Source organism: Leptopilina boulardi, unplaced genomic scaffold, assembly GCF_019393585.1.
Source record: "Leptopilina boulardi isolate dan_hultmark-lab unplaced genomic scaffold, ZJU_Lbou_2.1 LbouV2_229, whole genome shotgun sequence".
NCBI lineage: Eukaryota > Metazoa > Arthropoda > Insecta > Hymenoptera > Figitidae > Leptopilina > Leptopilina boulardi.
In genome coordinates, this window is record NW_026137784.1 from 2,256,751 (window position 1) to 2,280,490 (window position 23,740).

General features: G+C 22.1%; 1 protein-coding gene across 8 annotated transcripts in view; it reads left to right on the forward strand.

The window, feature by feature from the left end:
• Positions 1–23,740, forward strand: part of LOC127280108 (TLD domain-containing protein 2) — a 140,743-nt gene that overhangs the window by 72,487 nt on the left and 44,516 nt on the right. For 5 of the 8 annotated variants that reach the window (XM_051302929.1, XM_051302921.1, XM_051302924.1 and 2 more), the window contains one exon: positions 22,845–22,913. The exons of the other annotated variants lie outside the window; for them this stretch is intronic. In XM_051302929.1, coding sequence (XP_051158886.1) covers positions 22,845–22,913 — 69 coding nt within the window. The remainder of the gene's footprint in view (positions 1–22,844; positions 22,914–23,740) is intronic. 8 annotated transcript variants of the gene reach the window in all.

Here is a 23,740-nt window from a genome sequence, read left to right on the forward strand (position 1 = left end):
AATTATAATTATGGTTAATTATAACTATGGTTATTTGTAACTATCGTTAATTATAACTGTGGTTAGTTATAAATATGGTTAATAATAACTATGGTTAATTACAACTATGGTAACTTTTAATTATAACTATTGTTAATTATAATTATAATTATGGTTAATTAAATGCAAAGTTAATTATAACAATGGTTCATTTTACTATCGTTCATTATAATTAGGGTTAATTATAATTATGGTTAATTATATCTATGGTTAATTATATCTGTGGTTAATTATAATTATGGTTAATTATAACTATGGTTAATTATAATTATTGTTATATATTACTATGGTTATTATAATTATAATTATAACTATAGTTAATTATAATTGTGGTTAGTTATAACTATGGCTTATAATAACTATGGTTAATTATAATTATGGTTAATTATAACTATGGTTAATTATATCTATGGTTAATTATAATTATGGTTAATTATAACTATGGTTAATTATAATTATGGTTAATTATAACTATAGTTAATTATATCTATTGTTAGTTATATCTATGGTTAATTATAACTATGGTTAATTATAATTATGGTTAAATATAACTATGGTTATTTGTAACTATCGTTAATTATAACTATAGTTAATTATAATTGTGGTTAGTTATAACTATGGTTAATTATAATTATGGTTAATTATAACTATGGTTAATTATATCTATGGTTAATTATAATTATGGTTAATTATAACTATGGTTAATTATAATTATGGTTAATTATAACTATGGTTAGTTATAACTACGGTTAATTATAACTATGGTTAGTTATAACTACGGTTAATTATAACTATGGTTAGTTCTAACTATGGTTAGTTATAACTTTGGTTAATTCTAACTATGGATAAGTATAATTATTATACTTAACTGTGGTTAATTTTCTAGTTATAATTAACCATTATTATAACACTATGTTTAATTCTAGTTATAACTATAGTTAATTGTAACTAGTTAATTATATTGATCTTTATTGATAACTAATAATAATTATAATTAATCTTTGTTATAATCAACTATAATTACAATTAACTATAATTAATGTCAACCATTATTATAATTCATCATAGTTATAAATATTTATAGTTATGAATAATTATTATAACTGACTATGGTTAATTCTAGTTACAACTGTAGTTAATTATAACTAGTTGATTATGATTATCGTTAATGATTAATAATCATAATTATCATTAATTTTTTTTGTTATAATAAACCATAATTATAATGAACCATAGTTATTATAAACTATAATTTTGATTAACCAGAATTATAATTAACCATTATTATAATTAATCATAGTTGTAAATAATTATTGTTATAAGTAAGCAGAATCATAATTTAATTTTTTTTTAATTAATCGTAATTATGACGACTGGTTATGGTTAATTAGCCGATTTATTTTATGGTTAATTATAACTCTAGTTTATTATTACTATTATTATTATAATTATAAATATGATGGCGTATAATTATTACAATTAACCATAATTATAATTAACTATAATTATAATTAACTATAATTATAATTAACTATAATTATAATTAACTATAATTATAATTAACTATAGTTATAATTAGCTATACATATAATTAACTGTAGTTATAATTAACCATAATTATAACTAGTTAATTATCCATAATTGTAATAGTTTATTTTTTGAATTAGTATTTTGTTTTTCAGAAACGGAAATTTTCTGATGATATTTTATTTACTATTATTTATTAATTTATTTATATTTTAGAAAATTTGATTTTTCGAATTCGATTTTTATAGATATATATAAAAATCTAAATTTATTTATATATGCTTGGGAGAAAACCTCATATTCAAATTATCCAGTAAATTTCTTAAAGCCACTTTTTGCAGGAAATGCATTTTTCTCTTCTTTCGTAAAAAAAAATGTTACTAGGTTAATTCAATATTGATACAAAATTATAATAATTGCTCGCGTATATTATTCTGCATAAATTTATCGGTCAAAATTCCGTATTTTCCTCAATTTATAATTTTAATTCATCAATTACATATACAAATTATGAACATTGCATATATATATATATATATGTACTCTCAATTTTAATGATTAAAATGAAAATGTTTTCTACGTCATTATCGGATATAAATTTTTTTTTTCTTAAAATGGTGTTTCGGAATTTTTTTTTTCAATTACATATTATTATTATTATTGAAACTAAAATAAATAAATAAACGAAAATAGAAATAGAAATTGTTTAAATTGGTAAAACAGTTATATGTATCCCGGAATTGAGTATTTATTTATTTAGAAAACCGGTTCAATTGTTTTTGTTTCCCCAAACTATAATTGAACTGGTTTTTTCTTTTACAAATTTTTGTAAAAATTTTACAAAGCAAATAATGGTTATTTTTTTAATAATTTTTTTTTTCAACTAGTATTTTAAATAGTTTTTTTTTTAGTAAATTATAACTTTTCACATAATCAATTTCGAAAGTTTTTATACATCTTCCGTATACATAATATATGATTATATGAAACAATTAACACACTGGTTCAGTGTCCTCAACTATAAGCAATATAACCTAATTTACAAGTGGAAACATTCTAAGATAATGGACTCGTGCACTTTTTCTATGAAATCATAACCGTGATCTTGCTCGTGATTAAATTTTTATCGAACTTTAGTCAAATATTTTCTTTCATGTCGAGACGATTTCTATTTTTTTTTCCACCAAATAATTGTGATAAAATTTACTGTTTAAAATTAACTAAATTTTATTTAAACCAAATAAATATTTACTTAGTTTGGAAATATTTCTATATTCATTTTTTTTATTCTTTTCTTTTATTTTTATTTAAACTAAATAAATATTTTCTTAGTTTGGTAATATTTCTATAGTCATTTTTTTATTCTTTTAATTTATTTATTTTTCTTTTTTGTTCTTTTATTTTTTTTTCTTTTTCCCTTTTTTTATATTTGTTTAATTCTTTAAATTGAGAGTTATAATATGTACAAGTTTGTTCTCATCTTGAGAGTGAGAATCTTGTGTGATAGCTATTTATAATTGGTTTGAGGTAACTGTATATATATATAGTTAGTCGGTAAGAACGAGAGAAATGTCGACAGTCAGGACACCGAACTTTATACAGGCGCAAAGTGAAAATGCCGTCAACTTGAAAATTAGCGGTACGCCTTGCATATCTCATTTTGCAATAAGTTACACGTCATTTTTAATATATTTGTGCTATAAAACTTGCGACGTGGTAATTACAACATTTTTTTTTTTTTTATCATGATTGCACTCTTTATTATTTTACAGGTCCCATTATTTACTATTTAAAAAAAAGAGAGAGAAAAACTTAAATCTTACAGTATTTTAAAAATATATTTCTTTCATCATCATCATCAGTGCATTCCATTGAAGTATCTTTATTTTCTTAGACATTATAATTATATTTCATTATTGTCACTTTATCTCGTATATTGTATTAAAAGAGAAATAATTATTTATACATTTTTTTTTAGAGAATTGAAAATTTTTGTAAACAGTCAACTCTCGATAAGTTGGACACTAAATAAATTACTTATCGAGAGACGACTGTTTTTTTTTTTTAGAAATTTTTATCTTTGGAAAAAATTCTTTATAAGTGATTTTATTGATTTTAGAAAGTAAGCGAATATCAAGTATACAGTAAACTCTCGATAAGTTGGACACTAAATAAATTACTTATCGAGAGACGACTGCTTTTTTTTCTAGAAATTTTTATCTTTGGAAAAAATTCTTTATAAGTGATTTTTATTGATTTTAGAAAGTAAGTGAATATCAAGTATACAGTAAACTCTCGATAAGTTGGACACTAAATAAATTACTTATCGAGAGACGACTGCTTTTTTTTAGAAATTTTTATCTTTTGGAAAAAATTCTTTATAAGTGATTTTTATTGATTTTAGAAAGTAAGCGAATATCAAGTATACAGTAATCTCTCGACAAGTTATCCAAAGTGTCCACTTATCGAGGGTTGACTGTATCGTTGAAAATAATTTGCCTATAATCGAAAATTAATTTTCATTTATATTTTTATTTCTTTCTTTCTTTTGTGAAAATAATTAAAATATATTGATTTTGTTTCAATCAAAGTCGAATGAACCAAGAAATCTTCTTGGTATGAAAGGCGAGTTTTTTTTTTTTTTTATCTAACCACATATAATGCTCGTAATGACAAACATATCCTCCTTGTTATATACAGCTATATATATATATTTAGAAGTTCAGTATAAAAACGACCATTCCGCGGAATTTCTTATGAAGTGGGAATTCATTGCACCTATCTCTTTTGACGGTAAAATTCTCTCACATACATATATAGTGCCAGTCACATAAACCGGTTGCACGTCTCAAAATATCTCAGACGATCTTACTACCGGTGTAGTATTATTTCTTTTATTCATAAACAATACGGAGTTTTCTGTCCAACGCACTTGTCATAAAAAAAATTTTTTTTTTTTTTCCCCCCCAAAGAATCTTAATATCCTTTCTTTACAACCAACATTTTTGAACTCAAAAGTTTTTCCTTTATCGCATTCCTCTTTAAAACTTTTATTACATAGTTTCATATTTCTTATATGCATTCAGAGAAGCATTTTTTTCACAAAATATATATATATTTTTTTTACATTAATAATAAGTATTATTGTTAACTGTAAAAAGTGGTTTTATCAGGTGAAAAATGATTTCACTATAATTATATATGGTTAATTTTCATTGTGGTTACAACTATGAGTAATTCAAAATATGGTTATTTTTAATTATGGGTAATTATTACTGTGGTTAATTATAACTAAGATTAATTATTAAAATTCTGGTTAATTTTAACACTGGTCTATTATAAATAAGGTTAAATTAAATTACGGTGTTACCAAAGGTTTATTATAATTATTATAATTTAAATTATGGTTAATTATAATTAAAGTTAATTATAATTCTGGTTAATTATAACACTGGTCTTTTATAAGTATGGTTAAATTAAATTACGGTTAATTATAATTCTGGATAATATAAAGTACGGTTATTTATAATACTGGTTAATTAAAATTCTGGTTTATTAAAATTATGGTTAATTTAAATTATGGTTAAATTAAATTATGGTTAATTTAAATTATGGTTAATTATAAATAGAGTTGTTGTTACCAAAGGTTTATTATAATTATTATAATTTAAATTATGGTTAATTATAATTAAAGTTAATTAAAATTCTGGTTAATTATAACTGTGGTTAGTTATATCTATGGTTAATAATAACTATGGTTAATTACAACTATGGTTACTTTTAATTATAATTATAGTTAATTATAACTATAGTTAATTAAAATTATGGTTAATTAAATGCAAAGTTAATTATAACTATGGTTAATTTTACTATCGTTCATTATAATTATGGTTAATTATATCTATGGTTAATTATAAATATAGTTAATTATAATTATGGTCAATTATAACTATGGTTATTTGTAACTATCGTTAATTATAACTATAGTTAATTATAACTGTGGTTAGTTATAACTATGGTTAATAATAACTATGGTTAATTATAACTGTGGTTAGTTATAACTATGGTTAATAATAACTATGGTTAATTATAACTGTGGTTAGTTATAACTATGGTTAATAATAACTATGGTTAATTATAACTTGTTAATTATAATTATGGTTAATTATAACAATGGTTAATTATATATATATATATATATATGGTTAATTATAATTATGGTTAATTATAATTCCGATTAATTATAACTATGGTTGATGTTACCAAAGGTTCATTATAATTGTAATTAATTTAAATTATGGCTAATTATAATTTCGTTTAATTATAATTTTGGTTAATTCAAATTATGGTTAATTATAATTATGGTTAATTCAAATCATGGTTAATTATAATTCTAGGTTGATGATAACAAAGGTCAATTATAATTCTGGTTGATTGTAACAAAGATTAATTATAATTCTGGTTTATTATAACAAAAGTCAAAATATAATTATGATTAATGATACCTTTAGTCAGTTATAACTAAGGTTAATTATAAATGTTGTTCATGATAATTATTTTTAATTATAACTTGTCAATTATAACAATAATTGATTGCAATTTTGATAAATTATAATTAAAATATTGATGAATTGTAAATATAAATATAGGTAAAAATTGTTTTTTAATTATATTCGTTATAAATGAAATGACGAATATTTGACACTTTAGGGAATATGTTTTTGATTAAAGTGAATTTACTTCTCCAAGCTGTATAATAAGTGTTGATAATATAATTTAATTATTGAATTAGCAATTCGCTCACGTTGAATCAGATAAAAAAAAATTTAATTAAATGTCATAGAGGTAGGAAATCTATTTTCCTATGAAAATGGGACACCCAAAGCGATATTAACTGTCTGCTGTGTGATATGCAAGTAAATTCTTTGTCTTTGTTTAAACCGAATATTATTATTATTATTATTATTATTATTATTATTATTATTATTATTATTATATACATATATATATACAGATCATTTTACATATCATTGTAGATGACAGTCATATATATATATAATGTATTATTGATATTGATTTTATCGACATTCCTATACTGATATATAATCAATTATCTCGGTATTATAAATTTTCTGATTTTGTGAACTTTAAATAACGAAATGATATACTATTCGATTACAGACATAATTATTTTATAATAAATTATTACATCAAAACGTTTTGTCTCATTGTTCGCATTTTATAATAATTTATCAGGTTTTAAATTATCAATATTTTAATACATTAATTTATAAATATAATTATTATTACAGTGAATTTTTTTTTCAATTTTGGAGGTTTTTTATATATATATATATTTTTTTAATTTAAAATTGTTTGCTTTTATAATTTTTATAGATTATTAACTCATTGCTCATATATTAATATCATAAAATGATATATTTTTATTATTATTATTATTATTATTATTATCACATTTAACACATGTGCATAGATTGTTAATACATTTTAAATAAGACTGATGGAGAATCATTGATCTTAATCATGCGACAAAATACACGCGGTGAAATATAAGTATATTGTTCACGGTGAAGGTCGACGACAGAAAACGACATTCAATTAAAATAAAAGTCTCATATCAAATCAGAGAGAAATATTTTTTTTCCATTTTACGATCAAATAACGATGATAATGATAATAATTATTATTTATATTTCATAAACTAAATATAGTTCAATGAAATTTATTTATAATTCGCATTTTGATAATGAATTTCTTAAAACATCACATAACATTTTATATAAAAATTATTATTTTTTTGTTTTGTTTTATGTGTCTGCTTTTGTATATATGAAAAAAAATTTTTTTTTTTTACTTACGATTAATTATAATTATATGCGTGGGAAAAAAAAAATTTAATTGATTTAAATATAATCGATTGATTATTATCAAATAAATATATGTTCTTGAATTAAATAATAAAATAATTTTTATTTAAATCAATTTTATTTTATATAGAAATTTATTGATTTGAAGAAATATTATTTGAATCAAGTAAATAATTATTTGATACGAGTAAATAATTATTTGATACGGGTAAATAATTATTTGGTACAGGTAAATAATTTTTTTGGTACAGGTAAATAATTATTTGATACAAGTAAATAATTATTTAGTATAAATAAATAATTATTTGGTGCAAATAAATAATTATTTCCCACTTGGAAAGATTCCCCGGAAAGTTCCTCCTTGGAGGTTCTATCAGAATTCCGCCGAAACTTCCAGCGTAATTCCGTCGGAATTCCATCGGAGTTCTAAACAATTTCCGATGGGATTCCGACGGAATTAGGACTCTAAAGTTTTTTTAAAAAAAAAATTAGTCGGAATTCCGTCAGAATTCCGTCGGAATCCCATTCGAAATTCTTTGGAACTTCGATGGAATTCTGACGGAATTACGTTGGAAGTTCTGGCGGAATTCTGATAGAACCTCCAGGGGGCATGTTCCGGGGAATCTTTCCAAGTGGGAAATAATTATTTATTTGCACCAAATAATTATTTATTTATACTAAATAATTATTTACTTGTATCAAATAATTATTTACCTGTACCAAATAATTATTTACCCGTATCAAATAATTATTTACTCGCATCAAATAATTATTTACTTGTATCAAATAATTATTTACTTGATTCAAATAATATTTCCGATGGGATTCCGACGGAACTTCCAACGTAATTCCGTCGGAATTCCATCGGAGTTCCAAAGAATTTCCGATGTGATTCCGATGGAATTAGGACTCTAAAAATTTTGAAAAAAAAATAATCGGAATTCCGTCAGAATTCCGTTGGAATCCCATCGGAAATTCTTTGGAACTCCGATGGAATTCCGACGGAATTATGTAAGTTCCGGCGGAATTCTGATAGAACCTCTAGGGCTCACTTTCCGGGGAATCTTTCCAAGTGGATAGACACAAAGAGATAATAATTATTTGTTTCAAATAAATATTTATTTAATATTAGTCAACAGATTATTTGAATAAAATAAATTAATAAAAAATAAAATTAGACAATATTTTTACAATGGAATTTTCATCAAGTACAGCTGTGACGCAAAAAGTGTGATTTATGAGGGAATTTTTTTTTTCTTTTTCTTTTTTGTATAATAATTTGTATGCCTCAGGAAAGCTGTATATATATTTATTAAGTGCCAGGGCCATATTTTCCACATCGTGCGACGATCCCGTGAAGAAAAATAATTATCGCTATCATCTCATATCGCGCGTTTGAGACGAGACGGTCAGTCGCACGCGTGCCCCAGGCAATTTATTGTTGTTTCTCGTTGGGCAAAGTGCACGTGCAGTTGCATACGACTCACGTGTAACTGTTAAATTCTCACTATCTCTATCTCTCTTTGCATATGTGTGTCCCCAAAGTATAGGCGACATCGTCACGGTCTGGTTCTTTTACCCTCGCTTTGGGAAATGACATATATATATATAAAACAACGTTTTCAATCTTGAAATTGCATCCCTGGGAATATTCAGAAAATAATGTTGAAAGAAGTAAAACGATTTTTTCATATATTTAAAATTCAATTGTCTCATTACAACAAGAGAAAAAAAAAATACAAGTGATTTTTGATTTTGCAAATTCAAATAGTTTAAAATTTTTTTTAATATATAATTATAATAATAAATTAAATTAAATAAATTAAATTAAATTTATAAATTATATATACAATTTTGTTTTATTAAAAAATTTTTGTATTACTCTCCAAATCTGAATTAGTAAAAATGTTTACTAATTTAAATTAGTGACTCACTTTTTGCTTTAGAATTAGTAAAATTTTACTAATTATTAGTAACTTTTACTAAAAATTAGTAAAATTTAACTTTTAATTTTTAGTAAAATTTACTAATAATTAGTAAAATTTTACTAATTCAGAGGCAAAAAGTGAGTCACTAATTTAAATTAGTAAACATTTTTACTAATTCAGATTTATCACCCAGAGAAATGATTTATTTGAACCAAATAAAATATATTTGAGTTAAATATTTATATATTTGAGCCTACTAAATTATTTATTTGGCGTAATTAAAAATTTTACTTGTCATAAATAAATATTTCTTTGGCTTAAAAAATTTTTTTATTTAAATGATATAAAATATATTTGCAACAAATAAAAGAGTTAGTAGGCTCGGAGACAAATATACCATTTCTCTGAGTGTAGAGAGTATATATATATATTTTAATTTATAATCAAAAATATTTTTAAAAATAATATTTTTTGTTACTTTTTCTTTGTAATCAATATTGAAATTAATTTAAAGATTGTAAAAAATTATTATTTATTTATTGTTATTTTATTTATTAATTATTTATTTAATAAAAGGTAAAAAAAATGGTAAATTTACTTATAATTTATTCAGATGGAATTTCAGTTCAATTTATATATATATATATATATATATATGTTCAAAAGCAACCAATCTGTATATTTATTTAACAAACATTATGCCGCGAATATCAAAAAGATATTATTTGATTTTATCAAAAGTTTCTTTTGACATTTATTTTTACGCGATTAAAAAAAAACGCCCCCCCCCCTGCTAACAAAATTTCATAAATTATAAATTCATCAAATATATTTATATTTCAATCAGATTTCATAAATATTAATATATATATATACGAAAACTATACTTTCATTAAATAAAATTCATTTAAATCGTTAAAAAAAAATATATTTCAGCTTTTTTATTAATGATAACAAAGCACTTTTTTAAAAAAACATAAAAACTCAATTACAATATTTTAATTTCTAATTAGAATTGTTTTGAGAAATTGAAGGGGTTTATGAATTATGCAAAAACTTGAAGTAAATCCCGACATAGATTTTTTTTTCTTTTTTTTTTTTGTCTTGGTCTATAAGAATGCGCCAGAAATTCCACAGTACACAACGGAATAGCCTTAGGGGTATATGTTAATTTTTTTTAAACATGTTTTTTTCGAGATATATATATATATATATATATATATATATATATATATATAAATGTGTGTGTATAGTTAAGGTCGAATTTTATAGAGAGAAACGTTGTCTCTTTTTAAATAAATTTAAAAATATTAGCCAGAAAAATGTTTATCGTTACATCATAATTCTTTATCTTACAATTTCCATGATATTTATATATATATATATATATATATATATATATATTACTAGTAGTATGTATATATATATACTACTATATAATTATTAATATTTTTTAATTATTTAAAAATATTAATTATTTATTTATTTTGAATTAAAATTTAATAGTTTTTTGCTATTTAAAAAATATTTTGAATTTAATATTTTTGAAATATTTAAAAAAAAATTGAATTAAAATAAAAAAAAAATTGTCAATTTTTTGGGTAAATAGAAAAAATTATATTTCGCAAGTAAGAATTTATTGTAATAGCTATAGCAATGAAACATTGTTGCATTCCGTAAAGTTTAAAGTTCACTTAAAAGCTTTCTGCCATAACGTTTTTTTTTTCTTTTTTTTTTTCATTACAACCTAAAAGACCAGTAAAAACAAATGTTCATGGAAATTGTTTCCGCTTCTTTGAAATACATTGTGCGGTGAAAAGTTATAGTAGAAGATTGCACATTGTAATAATGGTACTGTAACATTAACATCAATTTGCATTTTCTTAATATACATACATATATAAATATTTTTCAAATAGAATCAAAAATTGATATTTTCAAATTTTTCTATTTATTTTTATTATTTATTATAAACGGGGAAAAAAAAAATTTCTTGTGTTATCTACAAACTGTAGTTGTAGTCTTCACAAAACAGCTGATTTTGGGTAATACACAAATCGGACTTGTGAACAAGACAAAATTTTGTGAACAAAAAAGTTTGGTTTGTGATTTGTCCAACCTACTTGGAAAGATTCGCCGGAAAGTTCCCCCTTGGAGGTTCTATCAGAATTCCGCCGGAACTTCCAACGTAATTCCGTCGGAATTCCATCGGAGTTCCAAAGAATTTCCGATGGGATTCCGACAGAATTCTGACGGAATTCCGACGGAATTAGAACTCTAAAAATTAAAAAAAAATTAATCGGAATTCCGTCAGAATTCCGTCGGATTCCCATCGGAAATATTATTTGAATCAAGTAAATAATTATTTGAAACAAGTAAATAATTATTTGATGCGATTAAATAATTATTTTATACGGGTAAATAATTATGTGGTACAGGTAAATAATTATTTGGTACAGGTAAATAATTATTTGATACAAGTAAATAATTATTTAGTATAAATAAATAATTATTTGGTGCAAATAAATAATTATTTCCCACTTGGAAAGATTCCCCGGAAATTGCCCCCTGGAGGTTCTATCAGAATTCCGCCGGAACTTCCAACGTAATTCCATCGGAGTTACAAAGAATTTCCGATGGGATTCCGACGGAATTCTGACGGAATTCCGATTAATTTTTTTTTTTAATTTTTAGAGTCCTAATTCCGTTGGAATTCCATCGGAAATTGTTTGGAATTCCGACGGAATTACGGTGGAAGTTCTGGCGGAATTCTGATTGAACCTCCAGGAGGCACTTTCCGGGGAATCTTTCCAAGTGGGAAACCTATCTGTTGGAAATACAATTTTTTTTTTGTTTAAAGCACATTTTTTTTACAATTTTGCTAATTTAGAATTTGAGTTGTGGTTGCCACAATAAATTTTTTTCCATAAGCAAAAAAAAAATTGTCTCTTTTGATTTGATTTTTTATTTTTTTTTTTTTTTGTTCGAAGTAAAAGATCTTTTCTTGAAGGCTTTGATTCATTATGAGTGAAGAGAGAGAGATTAAAATTACTTTTTAAAATTTCTCAGCGAAAAAAATGATGATTCATCGTTTAACCTTCGAATGAACATTGAAAGTGCCATTTTTGAAAAATGAGATTTAAGGTCATTGGACTCTGTTACTTTGCCACCAAAGCAAAATCACTTTTTTTTATAGCCTTCGACGCTTCATTTTATGAATATTAATATTTCATTGAAATGAGAATTATTTTTAAAATAATTTTTTTTTTTATTTCCTTGATTAATTTATTTATTAATTATCGATTTATTTGAAGTAAATAAAAATTTATTTACAAGTAATAATTATTTATTTGGCTCTGTGAGAAACATCATTTCTTTCTGGGTGTGTATTAATTTTTTATTGAATTTATTAATTTCTATTATTATATTTAGTATTTCTATATTATTTTAATTATCTATTCGAAATAATTAAATATTTGCTTTCTGTTATAATCGGTTTTTAATTGTTTTTTTAAATTACTTTTATAAATGTAATTTTATAAGAGTAATTTTCTAAAAAAAAAATGTTATAAAATTAATTTTATAAAAGTAATTAAATTTATTTAATGTAAATTAATATAAACATTGTTAGATAACTATTTTTTTTTTTTATATAAATGAAATATGTAAGTGATTTTGCTTTCGTCTGCCTTGACCTGCTTCAAATTTCCTAGATCTAGTAACGAATCAATGAATTATAATTATTAATGAGATTTAACGATTTTCAAGATTAGAATACAACCGATGAATATAAATTAAATGGCATTTTTTTGTGTCATTGGCAGCGTTAAAACGGATCTATATATGAATATTTAATTTTATTTATTAAACAAAAAAAAACAAAAAAAAAAAAATGTTATTTCTAATCTCAAACTCTCACGAGAGACTTATAACTATTTTAATCTTGTGAATGGTGCAAATAACCTTCGTCTCTCACTATAGTTGTTAATCAAACGATAATTAAGTTCATTAACTTCTCTTTTCTTATAACTCATTGCACTTTGACTTCAAATCTATTTTTTATAAATAATTTTCTAATTTTGAGTAAATAAATATTGAATTTTTTTGAAAATATTATTATTATTATTATTATCTTTTATTATTTATAATTATTATATTATTTATTTAAACGAGTAAATATTACATTTATTTCGCAGAATGGAAAAAAAGTATTTCAGATTAGATATTTAGGAAAAAAACAATTGAAAAAAGCTATTTTTATGGTAATTTTTTATTCTGAGATAAATTAATATAATTAATATATATGTGAATTTGGACCGAATTTTTTTTTTTTTTTTAATGTCTTTCGACAGCAATATTTGCATAACCTGGCCTTAATAAATATAACAGAGTGAGAGAGAAAGAGAGAGAGAGAGAGAGACGAAGGACTCTTGCCGGAAATCTCTGTCCTAATTTAATGGCTCGATTGGCGCGAGAGAGTCTTTACGGAAGAGGTTTTACCCGTAAATGGAACTAAATTTTACAGACGATTTTATAGTTTATATATACAGTTGAATTTAAGGCTCATAACATTAAAATTCAGTCCGCTTTGTTGACCTCAGATAAATAATAATTCAACTATATATGAATATGACCTTATTTTTCCTTCTCTCTTTTTGATTAGAAAAAAAAATTCAAAAAATGAAACAAAAAAAAATCCATTTTTAATTTTCGAAATCAACACATAAAGAATAATAATTTGGAAAATTGTAATTCTATAATTTTTTTTTTTAGCGTGATTTTTCATTTCGTTTTTTTTATATATATTGAAATGGATATTGTATGTATTTTTGTTCCCTCTTCACGATCTCCATTATTATTAAAGCTATAATACCCATATACGTGTGTAATCGACTCCAATTTGTTGATTCGTTTGCGGATATTTTGTTCGGCCTCGCCCAAAGGCTTTTTTTTATATATAATGGTCTATATGATCGAAAGATACAGTTTTTTTTTTTCCTCTGTATTTATTCAACCCCACTAGTGATGGAAAAGACTATTTTTATTTCCGTTTATTTTCCAGATGGCAAAAGTGTTTATTGGAAAAAATCTCCATTTGGAAAAATAATATATTTCTCTTTTGCTTCCTCGTGGAGGAAGTTTTTTAGTTCCTTTCGTTTGTAAAAATTTTCAAAGTGTCGGAAACAAATTTTTCTCTATATATAGAAACATGTTATATCACACTTGGAAAGATTCCCTGGAAAGTGCCACCTGGAGGTTCTATCAGAATTCCGCCGGAACTTTCAACGTAATTCCGTCGGAATTCCATCGTAGTTCCAAAGAATTTCCGATGGGATTCCGACGGAGTTCCAACGGAATTCTGCCCGAATTAGGTCTCTAAAATTTTTGAAAAAAATTAATTGGAACTCCGATGGAATTCCGACGAAATTACGTTGGAAGTTCCGGCGGAATTCTGATAGAACCTCCAGGGTATATATAAAATTTACATTTGAGGTAAATTTAATAAATTAATTAAAGTTAAAAAATAGAAAATTCACATTTTAGTTGAAAAATTTTGTATTTATTTAAATTCAAGTTTAAATATAAAATAATTGTGTTCCTTGCATTGAAACAAATCGATATAATTGTAAATAATTATAAATTATATATTATTTTTCATTAATTTTTAGAAATTTCAGCTAGAATGTGAATTTTTGATTTTTTAACGTCCATTAATTTTTTAAATTTAACTGAAATGTATAAATAAATAAATTAGAAATAAATAAATCAAATGTATACTCAAATGATTATATTATTAATGTATGTTTATTTTAATGTTAATGCTTTCTCCACGAGGAAGCAAATTTTTTTGCTGATCATAAAGAGGAAGAAAAATGTTCATGCAATGAACATCTGAATTTACATCTTGTTTTTTCGGTATTTTTTTTATCAAATTATTTCTAAAACTATTTAAAACTATTTAAAACTGTTTAAAACTGTTTAAAACTGTTTAAAACTATTTAAAACTATTTAAAACTATTTAAAACTACTTCTAAAACTATTTAAAACAACTATTTATAAAAAAAACTTCGATTTTTGTAAAATATTTCATTTTTTAAGAAAGAAAAAATTTATGTAGAAATTGGCTTAGCGGTTAGGACTCTTGACTCGTGCGCAATAGGTTCAACGTTCGATTCCCACTGGCGGTGGTTTTTTTCCGTGAGTATTTCGCATAGAATACGCTATTTGAAATTAAAATAGTAATTAATTAAAAAATAGTATCTTTTAAATTATAATTGAAGGGAAAGTTTAATTTGCAAAAACGGATTATAAAAATAAAAAAAAAATAAAAATAAAAATAAAAATAAAAAAACCATGTAATGGATGGATAATTATTAAAATATATTTACGTATGCGTATAGAGGGATCCATCACGCTCCGGTTAGTGAATGTTGAGTTAACAAAGTGAAATTGCAAAGTGTATCTAGTTTGACGTACGCTGTGACCTGATGCGGGATATTTGCCACAAACTTCACTGGAATATCGATCTATCGCTATCCGGAAACGCGCTATAGAACTGTGTTGCTTAACTGGAGTACTGGACTATTATACTACTTTTACAACAAATATACAGTTTGTTATTATTCGATCGACAATATATTTATTAGTTGGATAATTTTGCGAAAAAAAAAAAAAAAAAAATTATTTTATATTTATTTATTATTATATTTTATAATTTATAATAATAATAATTTTATGTTTTTATAAATTAATTGAAATAAATAATAAATAAATAAATAATTTTTTATAATTAATAAGTTAATTTTTAATTTCTATTCCTTTGTGAAAGAGAATTTTTTTTCTTTTCTTTTTTTTTTAATATTATATTGAAGTTTGATCTTTAAAATGTGATTCGTTCACGATATAAAATGTGACCCTGAAAATTTTGTGGATACATTTCTCTATGTAAGATGTGAGTCCGATCACGTAACTATGATTTTTTTTTACATATAAAAAATGAATGTTGCAATGTATTTAAAAAAAAAACTAAATTTCATTATTACAAGTTAAAAACTTTTGTTACTCAATGTAAAATTTTTTTTTTATATTATTTCAGTAATAAATAAGTATAATTGAGTAATAATTAAATTGATCGTGTAATTGTTAGAATTTTTTTTTATAGAAAATGAAATCATTTAAAATTTGTGAAAATATTTTTCGAAAAATGGTAGAAAAATTTCATTTTTTTTTTTTTTGTATTTATTTTTCATCATTGAAATTTGATAAACTTGCACATTGCAATTTCGTTTCATTCACCTGTTGGCGATCGTCAAATTGCATGCAAATTCAAAAATAGAATCGTAAATAAACAAACTTGTGACGAAAATTTCTTGGCATCGTGCCGGTTTATTTGAAAGTACACATATATATATATATATATATATATACACACACGAAATGGAATTTTCTCTTCGAATTATTCGGCACTTTGTTAAAATGATTATTTTCTAATCAATTGCAGTTAAGGAATGATAGTGCGATTTATTTTCTATTTCTGTGAATTTTCTAGTTTATATAATTTCTGTTTCAAATTAATCATAACATTTTTTCTGTTATATGAGAGCCTAGTTAATTAATTATATTTTATTATTTTTATTTATATAAAATATTTAATAAAATATTAATAAATATTTAATAATAAAATAATAATTAATAATAGTTACAATAATAATAATAATAATAATAATAATAATAATAAATAATAATAATAATAAATAATAATAAATAATAATAAATAATAATAAATATTAATAAAATATAAAATATTTATTTATCTTTCATTTTTACTAGTTATTAAAAATAATAAAATCATTTTTTTTAAATCTTAAGAAATATTTCATTTAATTTCTTACACTGAAAAAAAAAAATTTACTTGTCTCAAATATTCCATTACTTGACTATTATTAAATATTTACTTGAAGGAAATAATTTTTATTTGAAATTAAATAAATTGTATTTGAACCAATAATTTTTGTATTTAAAAAAAATATCATCTCAAATAATAATTATTTAATATAAATAAATATTTATTTGTTAATAGTAAAGTAAACAATTATTTGAATGAAATAAATATTTATTTGTTAATAGTAAAGTAAACAATTATTTGTATCAAATAAATATTTATTTGTTAATAGTAAAGTAAACAATTATTTGAATCAAATCAAAATTTTTTTCACTATATTGTTTTTTTTATTTTTTAAGAATTACGATTAAATTTGTATTGTTCTATAGTGAATCTGAATAAATTATTAATTTTCGTTTAAATATAAAGGAAATAATAAGAACAATTTCAAGTTTGGGAAATGAATAAAATTGAAAAGTGAATCAAGGTGCTTTTAAGTTGAAACAAAACTTTTGCCATACTATAGAGGACGCTTTTACGTAAGTTTAATCGGATAAAGAAGCAATAACCGCAAAGTAGTCTAGGGAGCTTATTTTATTCCTCGCGAAAAAGGTGAATTTTATTCATTCAAGTATCTTTTACGAGCAGAGAGAGAGAGAGAGAGAAAAAAAAAAGAAGCGCAGTGTCACACACAAGCTCAATTATTTGTTCATGACACAATGGCAATTTGTTTCCGGGATTACACTTTTTTTCGGGGTGGGGGGGATAAATAAATTTTTCCCATTTAAAATATAAAAACTACATTTTTATTTGTATAAAATTTTTTGTCTTAGAAATAAAATCAAAAAATGTTGAATTTTTAACTAAATTTTGTTTGTATTTTTAATTTTGTATTAAACCAAGTCCACTTCTGGACCGAAAGGCTGAAGCTTAATTAATAAATAAATAACTAAATTTTGTTTATATATATATAAAAAAAATTGAATTTTTATTTTATATAAATTAATATTTTTCAAAATAAAATAATTAATTAATATTTTTATATATAATATTTTTAATAATAAAATTAATTATTAAATATTTTATTAAATATATTTTTGGTAGAATTTCAAAATTAGAATATCTTGATTATTTTGCCTGATTAAAATTCTTGAATAAATACAATAGAATTTAAAGTAATTGTGTAAAATGAAGTTTATAAAACCCATTAAAAAAGTCATTTGGATTTTCTCGTAAAAGTAGGTTTATTTATATTTAAGAGTATAAGCTTAGTTGTAGTTTTTGTATTATCATCATCTTAAATGGCACAGCTCCATTTATGGACCAAAGACAACAATCCCCTATATACATTAACATCTAATTTAATTAACGCTAAACATCCATTAAAATCTATGACTTTTTTCATATATACGATATTGTTACATTTTTTAAAATTTTAATTAACTTTTTCCAATTTCGAAAATTAATAATTTTAATTAATTAACTGATAAATTTAAGTATTAATTAAATATATTTTTTTTTTTTTATCTAAAAATACGAAATTTTTTTTTCCAAATATATATATATTGGTAAAGATGATAAGAAAAGTAAATTTTCCTTATAAAAGAAATGAATCCCTAGTGAAATTTAAACCAAAAAAAAAAAAAAAATCGGGCACGCTTGAGGTACGTTGTTCTGTGTAAATACAACAGTATTTGCAGAGAATATTAAACCGCATTGCGAGGGAATGCGTTGTCGCTCTAAAATGGCAAAATAGGTCGACGTTACTGGTTCCCAAGTTTAATTTGAATTTCGAGAGTATAGAAGTACTCCCCCTTTTTTATAAAAAAAAATTCTTTTTCCTGCACCGTTTTCTTAAAAAAAAAAAAAAATATAAAAAAACAGGAAAAAAGACGATAAATATTGTCAAACAAGTTTGGTAACTCGTTTATATAAATGACAATGTCATTTTACCGTTTAATTTTCACGAAAAATTTCATATTTTTTTTTTTTCAAAAATTTGATATTTTTTTAATATTATTATTAAAATTATTAATAATAATTAATTATTTAGTAATATTTAATTATTAATAATAATTAATTATTTAGTAATATTTAATTATTAATAATAATTAATTATTTAGTAATATTTAATTATTAATAATAATTAGTTTATTTTTTTTAATTCTAGAAAATCACTGATTAATTCTATAATATACCTAGTCAAAGAAAAAAAAATTGCAATAAATATTTTTTTTTTGTGTTAAAAATAAATCTTAAAAAAAGGGGGCAGAAATGTATTTTTTCTCTCAAATTAATTTTTTCATTATCACACAAAGGGAAATTAAATATTTTTCTCCCAGTGTATGAAAAGTTAATTAAAAGACAAAATAATTTACATATTAAAATTTGTGTAGAGAATTTTCATGTTTATTATATAAAATTTTAAATTAGAAGTTAAAAAGATTTTTTTTGTGACATTTTTTTTTTTTTTTTTTTTTTTTTGATAATTTTGTTCTATTCTCCTTTTGTATTGGATTTTTACTGGAAAGTGAATTTTTATTTTTCAAAAAAAAAAAAAAAATATTTAGAATGAACAAAAAAAAAGTCTAATTATTCCAAACAAGAGTGCTTTAAAATAGGTTCTTGAAAACACCTGCTCGTTGTGGCGACAAAATAGAGCAAATTGCTCTCACACGAGAGATAATCAAAGGAAACTATCTACTTTCTTTTGAAACAAGAAGCAGAAAATCGTTCTTTTTTTTCTTCTTCTTCAAACACAGGACTGTTTTCTTTTAATCAACCTAATTTTTTTTCTTTTTGTATTCTTTTCTTTTAATTTATTTTATAAATTTCTTCCTTCGTCATTTTTAAACATGCATTGAAAATAAAACGTAATTTAATAAAAAGAGAAAAAGAAAATTAATAATTTTACTATTATCAATTTATTTGATTTGAAAATTAAAAATTATTTCGTCCAGATAAATATTTATTTGATAATAAAATAAATAATTTCAGATATTTTTTTTATAAAATTGAAAATTATTTTTAAAATAACGCTTTTTTGAATAACAAATAGAAAGCTAATAATAAATAAAAAAAAAAAAATCTAAAAATAAATTCAATAAAGTTTTGTAATTTATAATAAGCAACAGATTTTCACAGAAAATTATATCTCATCGATTTTCCTTTTGGCAAAACATTTAGTTATGCATGCCAAATTTGATAATTTTCACTTGTTATTATAGATATGTTATACGCGCGATTTCATCACGAATGACAACTTTTTCTTTTTGAAAAAAAAAATATATATATTTTACATATTATACTTCTAAACAAAAACGTATTTTTCAATTATTTCAAGCAACTCGCGAGTTTATATTGACGTAACAGGAAATTTATGCATGAAAAAGTACATTGTCACGTTCTTTTTACGTTTCAAAGATTTATAACCGTAAATTTCAAAGATTAAAAAAAAGAAAAATTATAATTTATTTCAAAGATTGAAAAAAAAAAATTATAATTTTTAGTTTAAATAATAATTTCAAAATAATTATAATTTTTAGTTTAAATAATAATTTCCAAAAAAATTATAATTTTTAGTTTAAATAATAATTTCCAAAAAAATTATAATTTTTAGTTTGAAAAATAATTTCAAAGATTAAACAAAAAAAAAAAATTTTAATTATTTATAATAAATAATTGGCAGGATTTTTTTTTGAAGTGAAATTAAAAAATTTAATTTTTGAAAAAATTCTTATTTTACTGGAATTATTTTTTTAAAAAATTTTTATTATCTCTCAGTATAGTTAGAATTCTAATTAAACCATGTTATTTTCAACATTTGTAGAATATTTGAATTTCATACACCATATTAAACCAATAATTCTCCAGTTGGTTTCTCTCTTTTCATATATCTACCATTGAGCATTCCATTGAATTAAGCTGCGAAATCTCAGATAGTGGATCAGCTCTTTCTCTCTCTCTCTCTCTCAAAAGAGACTTTGAATTGAAATGTTAATAGAAGCTTTCATTAACCGATTTTAATGGCTGAAATAAAATCACTTTAACTGCAGACAATTTAGTTAAGTATAATTACTACATGAAAATTAATGTTCCATTTTCTCTTTTGTCATAGAATTTGGAATTTTTTTTGTTTCACTGAAAAGTAGAAAAAAATTTCTTTTTGTATTTAATGAAAATAAATTTTTTGGTAAAATTTAGTGGAAAAAAATTTTAGAAAATTTTTTTTGCAAATATATGAATTTAGAGGTGAATAGGTCTTAAATTTTTTTTTTTTTTTGATAATTATTATGAAATTATAATTTAATGGGTTTCATTTTAAAAGTTGAAGATCCACATTAAGAATAGTGCGAGGGAAAATGAGTTGAACATTCGTATGCATGAAACTTGACAACGAGCTGATTTGTATGCAGATTACATATACATATATTGTCGAGGCATCTCGAAATTCTCAATGATTACGAAAATGGTAAACTTCGTATAGAAAATTTAAACATATATTATATCAAAACCAAGGTGCTTGCACTAGACCCTGAAAATAGTTGAAGAATAATAATATTGTTTTACAAATAGAAAAATTTTTTTTTTCTCTTCTAAACCCAAAAAAAATTAATACTTCTCTCGAATAGATAAATTAATTATTTGTTTAAAAATAAATTTTATTTAGTGAAAATAAATTTTATTTACTTGAAATAAATTTTATTTACTTGAAATAAATTTTATTTCGGTTCAAATAAATTTCATTAGGTTCAAATAAATTTTCATTTCGGTTCAAATAAATTTTATTTGCTTGAAATAAATTTTATTTCGGTTCAAATAAATTTCATTAGGTTCAAATAAATTTTCATTTCCGTTCAAATAAATTTTATTTGCTTGAAATAAATTTTATTTACTTGAAATAAATTTTATTTCGGTTCAAATAAATTTCATTAGGTTCAAATAAATTTTTATTTCGGTTCAAATATAAATTTAATTTGTTTCAATTAAAAATTATAATTGTGCGAAAGAAAATTTTTTGTTTTGAAATAAAATTAAAAAATAGTTTTAATTTCCACTTTTTACATATTTAATTAAAAAACATATTTGAATAAAAAAATTCATAATTTTTTTGAAAATAATTTTTGAAAATTCGTATTTCTAAAATCATATATTTTATCTGAAACCCATTTAAATTCATTTTACTCCACACAATCTGATTTAAATTGATAAAAACAATTTTTTTTATTAAATTTCATTTACCTTTTAGAGCAAAAAAAAAAAAAAATTCACCATTCGATCATTATTTTTCAGGATAAAATTCCCAATAATTTTTGCATTCGTTGATTATAAAACAGCATAAAGTATTTTATATTTATATATATAAAGAGGAATTGCACGCTGCATTTCCTAGGAGCTTAATTAAACTTAACTGCGTATTTATATATATATATATATATATATATATATATATATATATATATTTGCTTCGTCTGCAATTTTAATTTGTATTTAGTTTGCTCTAATTAGTTTTTATTTTGCACTTTTGCTAGCATGTATTTCTCACTTTTGTTTTGTTTTGCATTTTTTGTTGTCATATAGATCTCGACGGATGTCCCAGGATGTCTTACATACAAGATCCACGGAAAATCTCACAGCAACTTATTTCAGGTTTGTAATTTAGAAAAAAATTTAATTTTTAATTTTTAATTTTTATTTTATTCTATATATTTTTTTTAATTATAAATAAATAAAAATAATTTTTTTCAATTAAAAATAAATACAAATAATTTTATATATTAGAAAATAAATTAGAAATAAAGCCAATTGGAAAATGGAAAAAAAATTCAGTAAAATAAATATTTTATTAAAAATTCGGTTAAAAAATGTCATTGATTTATTTTATTAATAATTTTTTTAAATAAATGTGAATCAATAAATTTTTTTTCGATTCAATTACAAGATTATAATTCCTTTTTTTTATTCTTTTATTGACTTTAAATTTATTAGTTTTTTTTTTCTTTGTATGTTGTCATTTTTATGATAAGAGTGACAAAAATTACTTGTTATTTTTTTCTTTTGGATAAAAATAGAAAAAAAAAAAAAATGAAAACAAAATGAAATTTTTAATATATATATTTTTTTATTAAACTTTTATAGGCCGCCTCGTATTTTTAAAACATTCTCTCGTGAAGGTTTGTGGAACATATATAAAAATTAGAATTATATTGCACGCTTGATATTTAATATTAGATTATAAATTTTTTTTTTTTTTTGCATGATGCAATAATTTTGAATTTATTTTTTGACCTTTGATATATTATTATTATTGCTTGCGTGTAATTGTTTAGTTAATAATTTATTGTAAAAATTTAATTTCAATCGTTTTTCATTTTCACAAAATTTAATTATCTCATTTTAATTGTTCTTTTTTTTTAAAAATAGTTTCTATTAAATATATATCAATTCATTTATCAATATATTGAAAATTCCAAAAT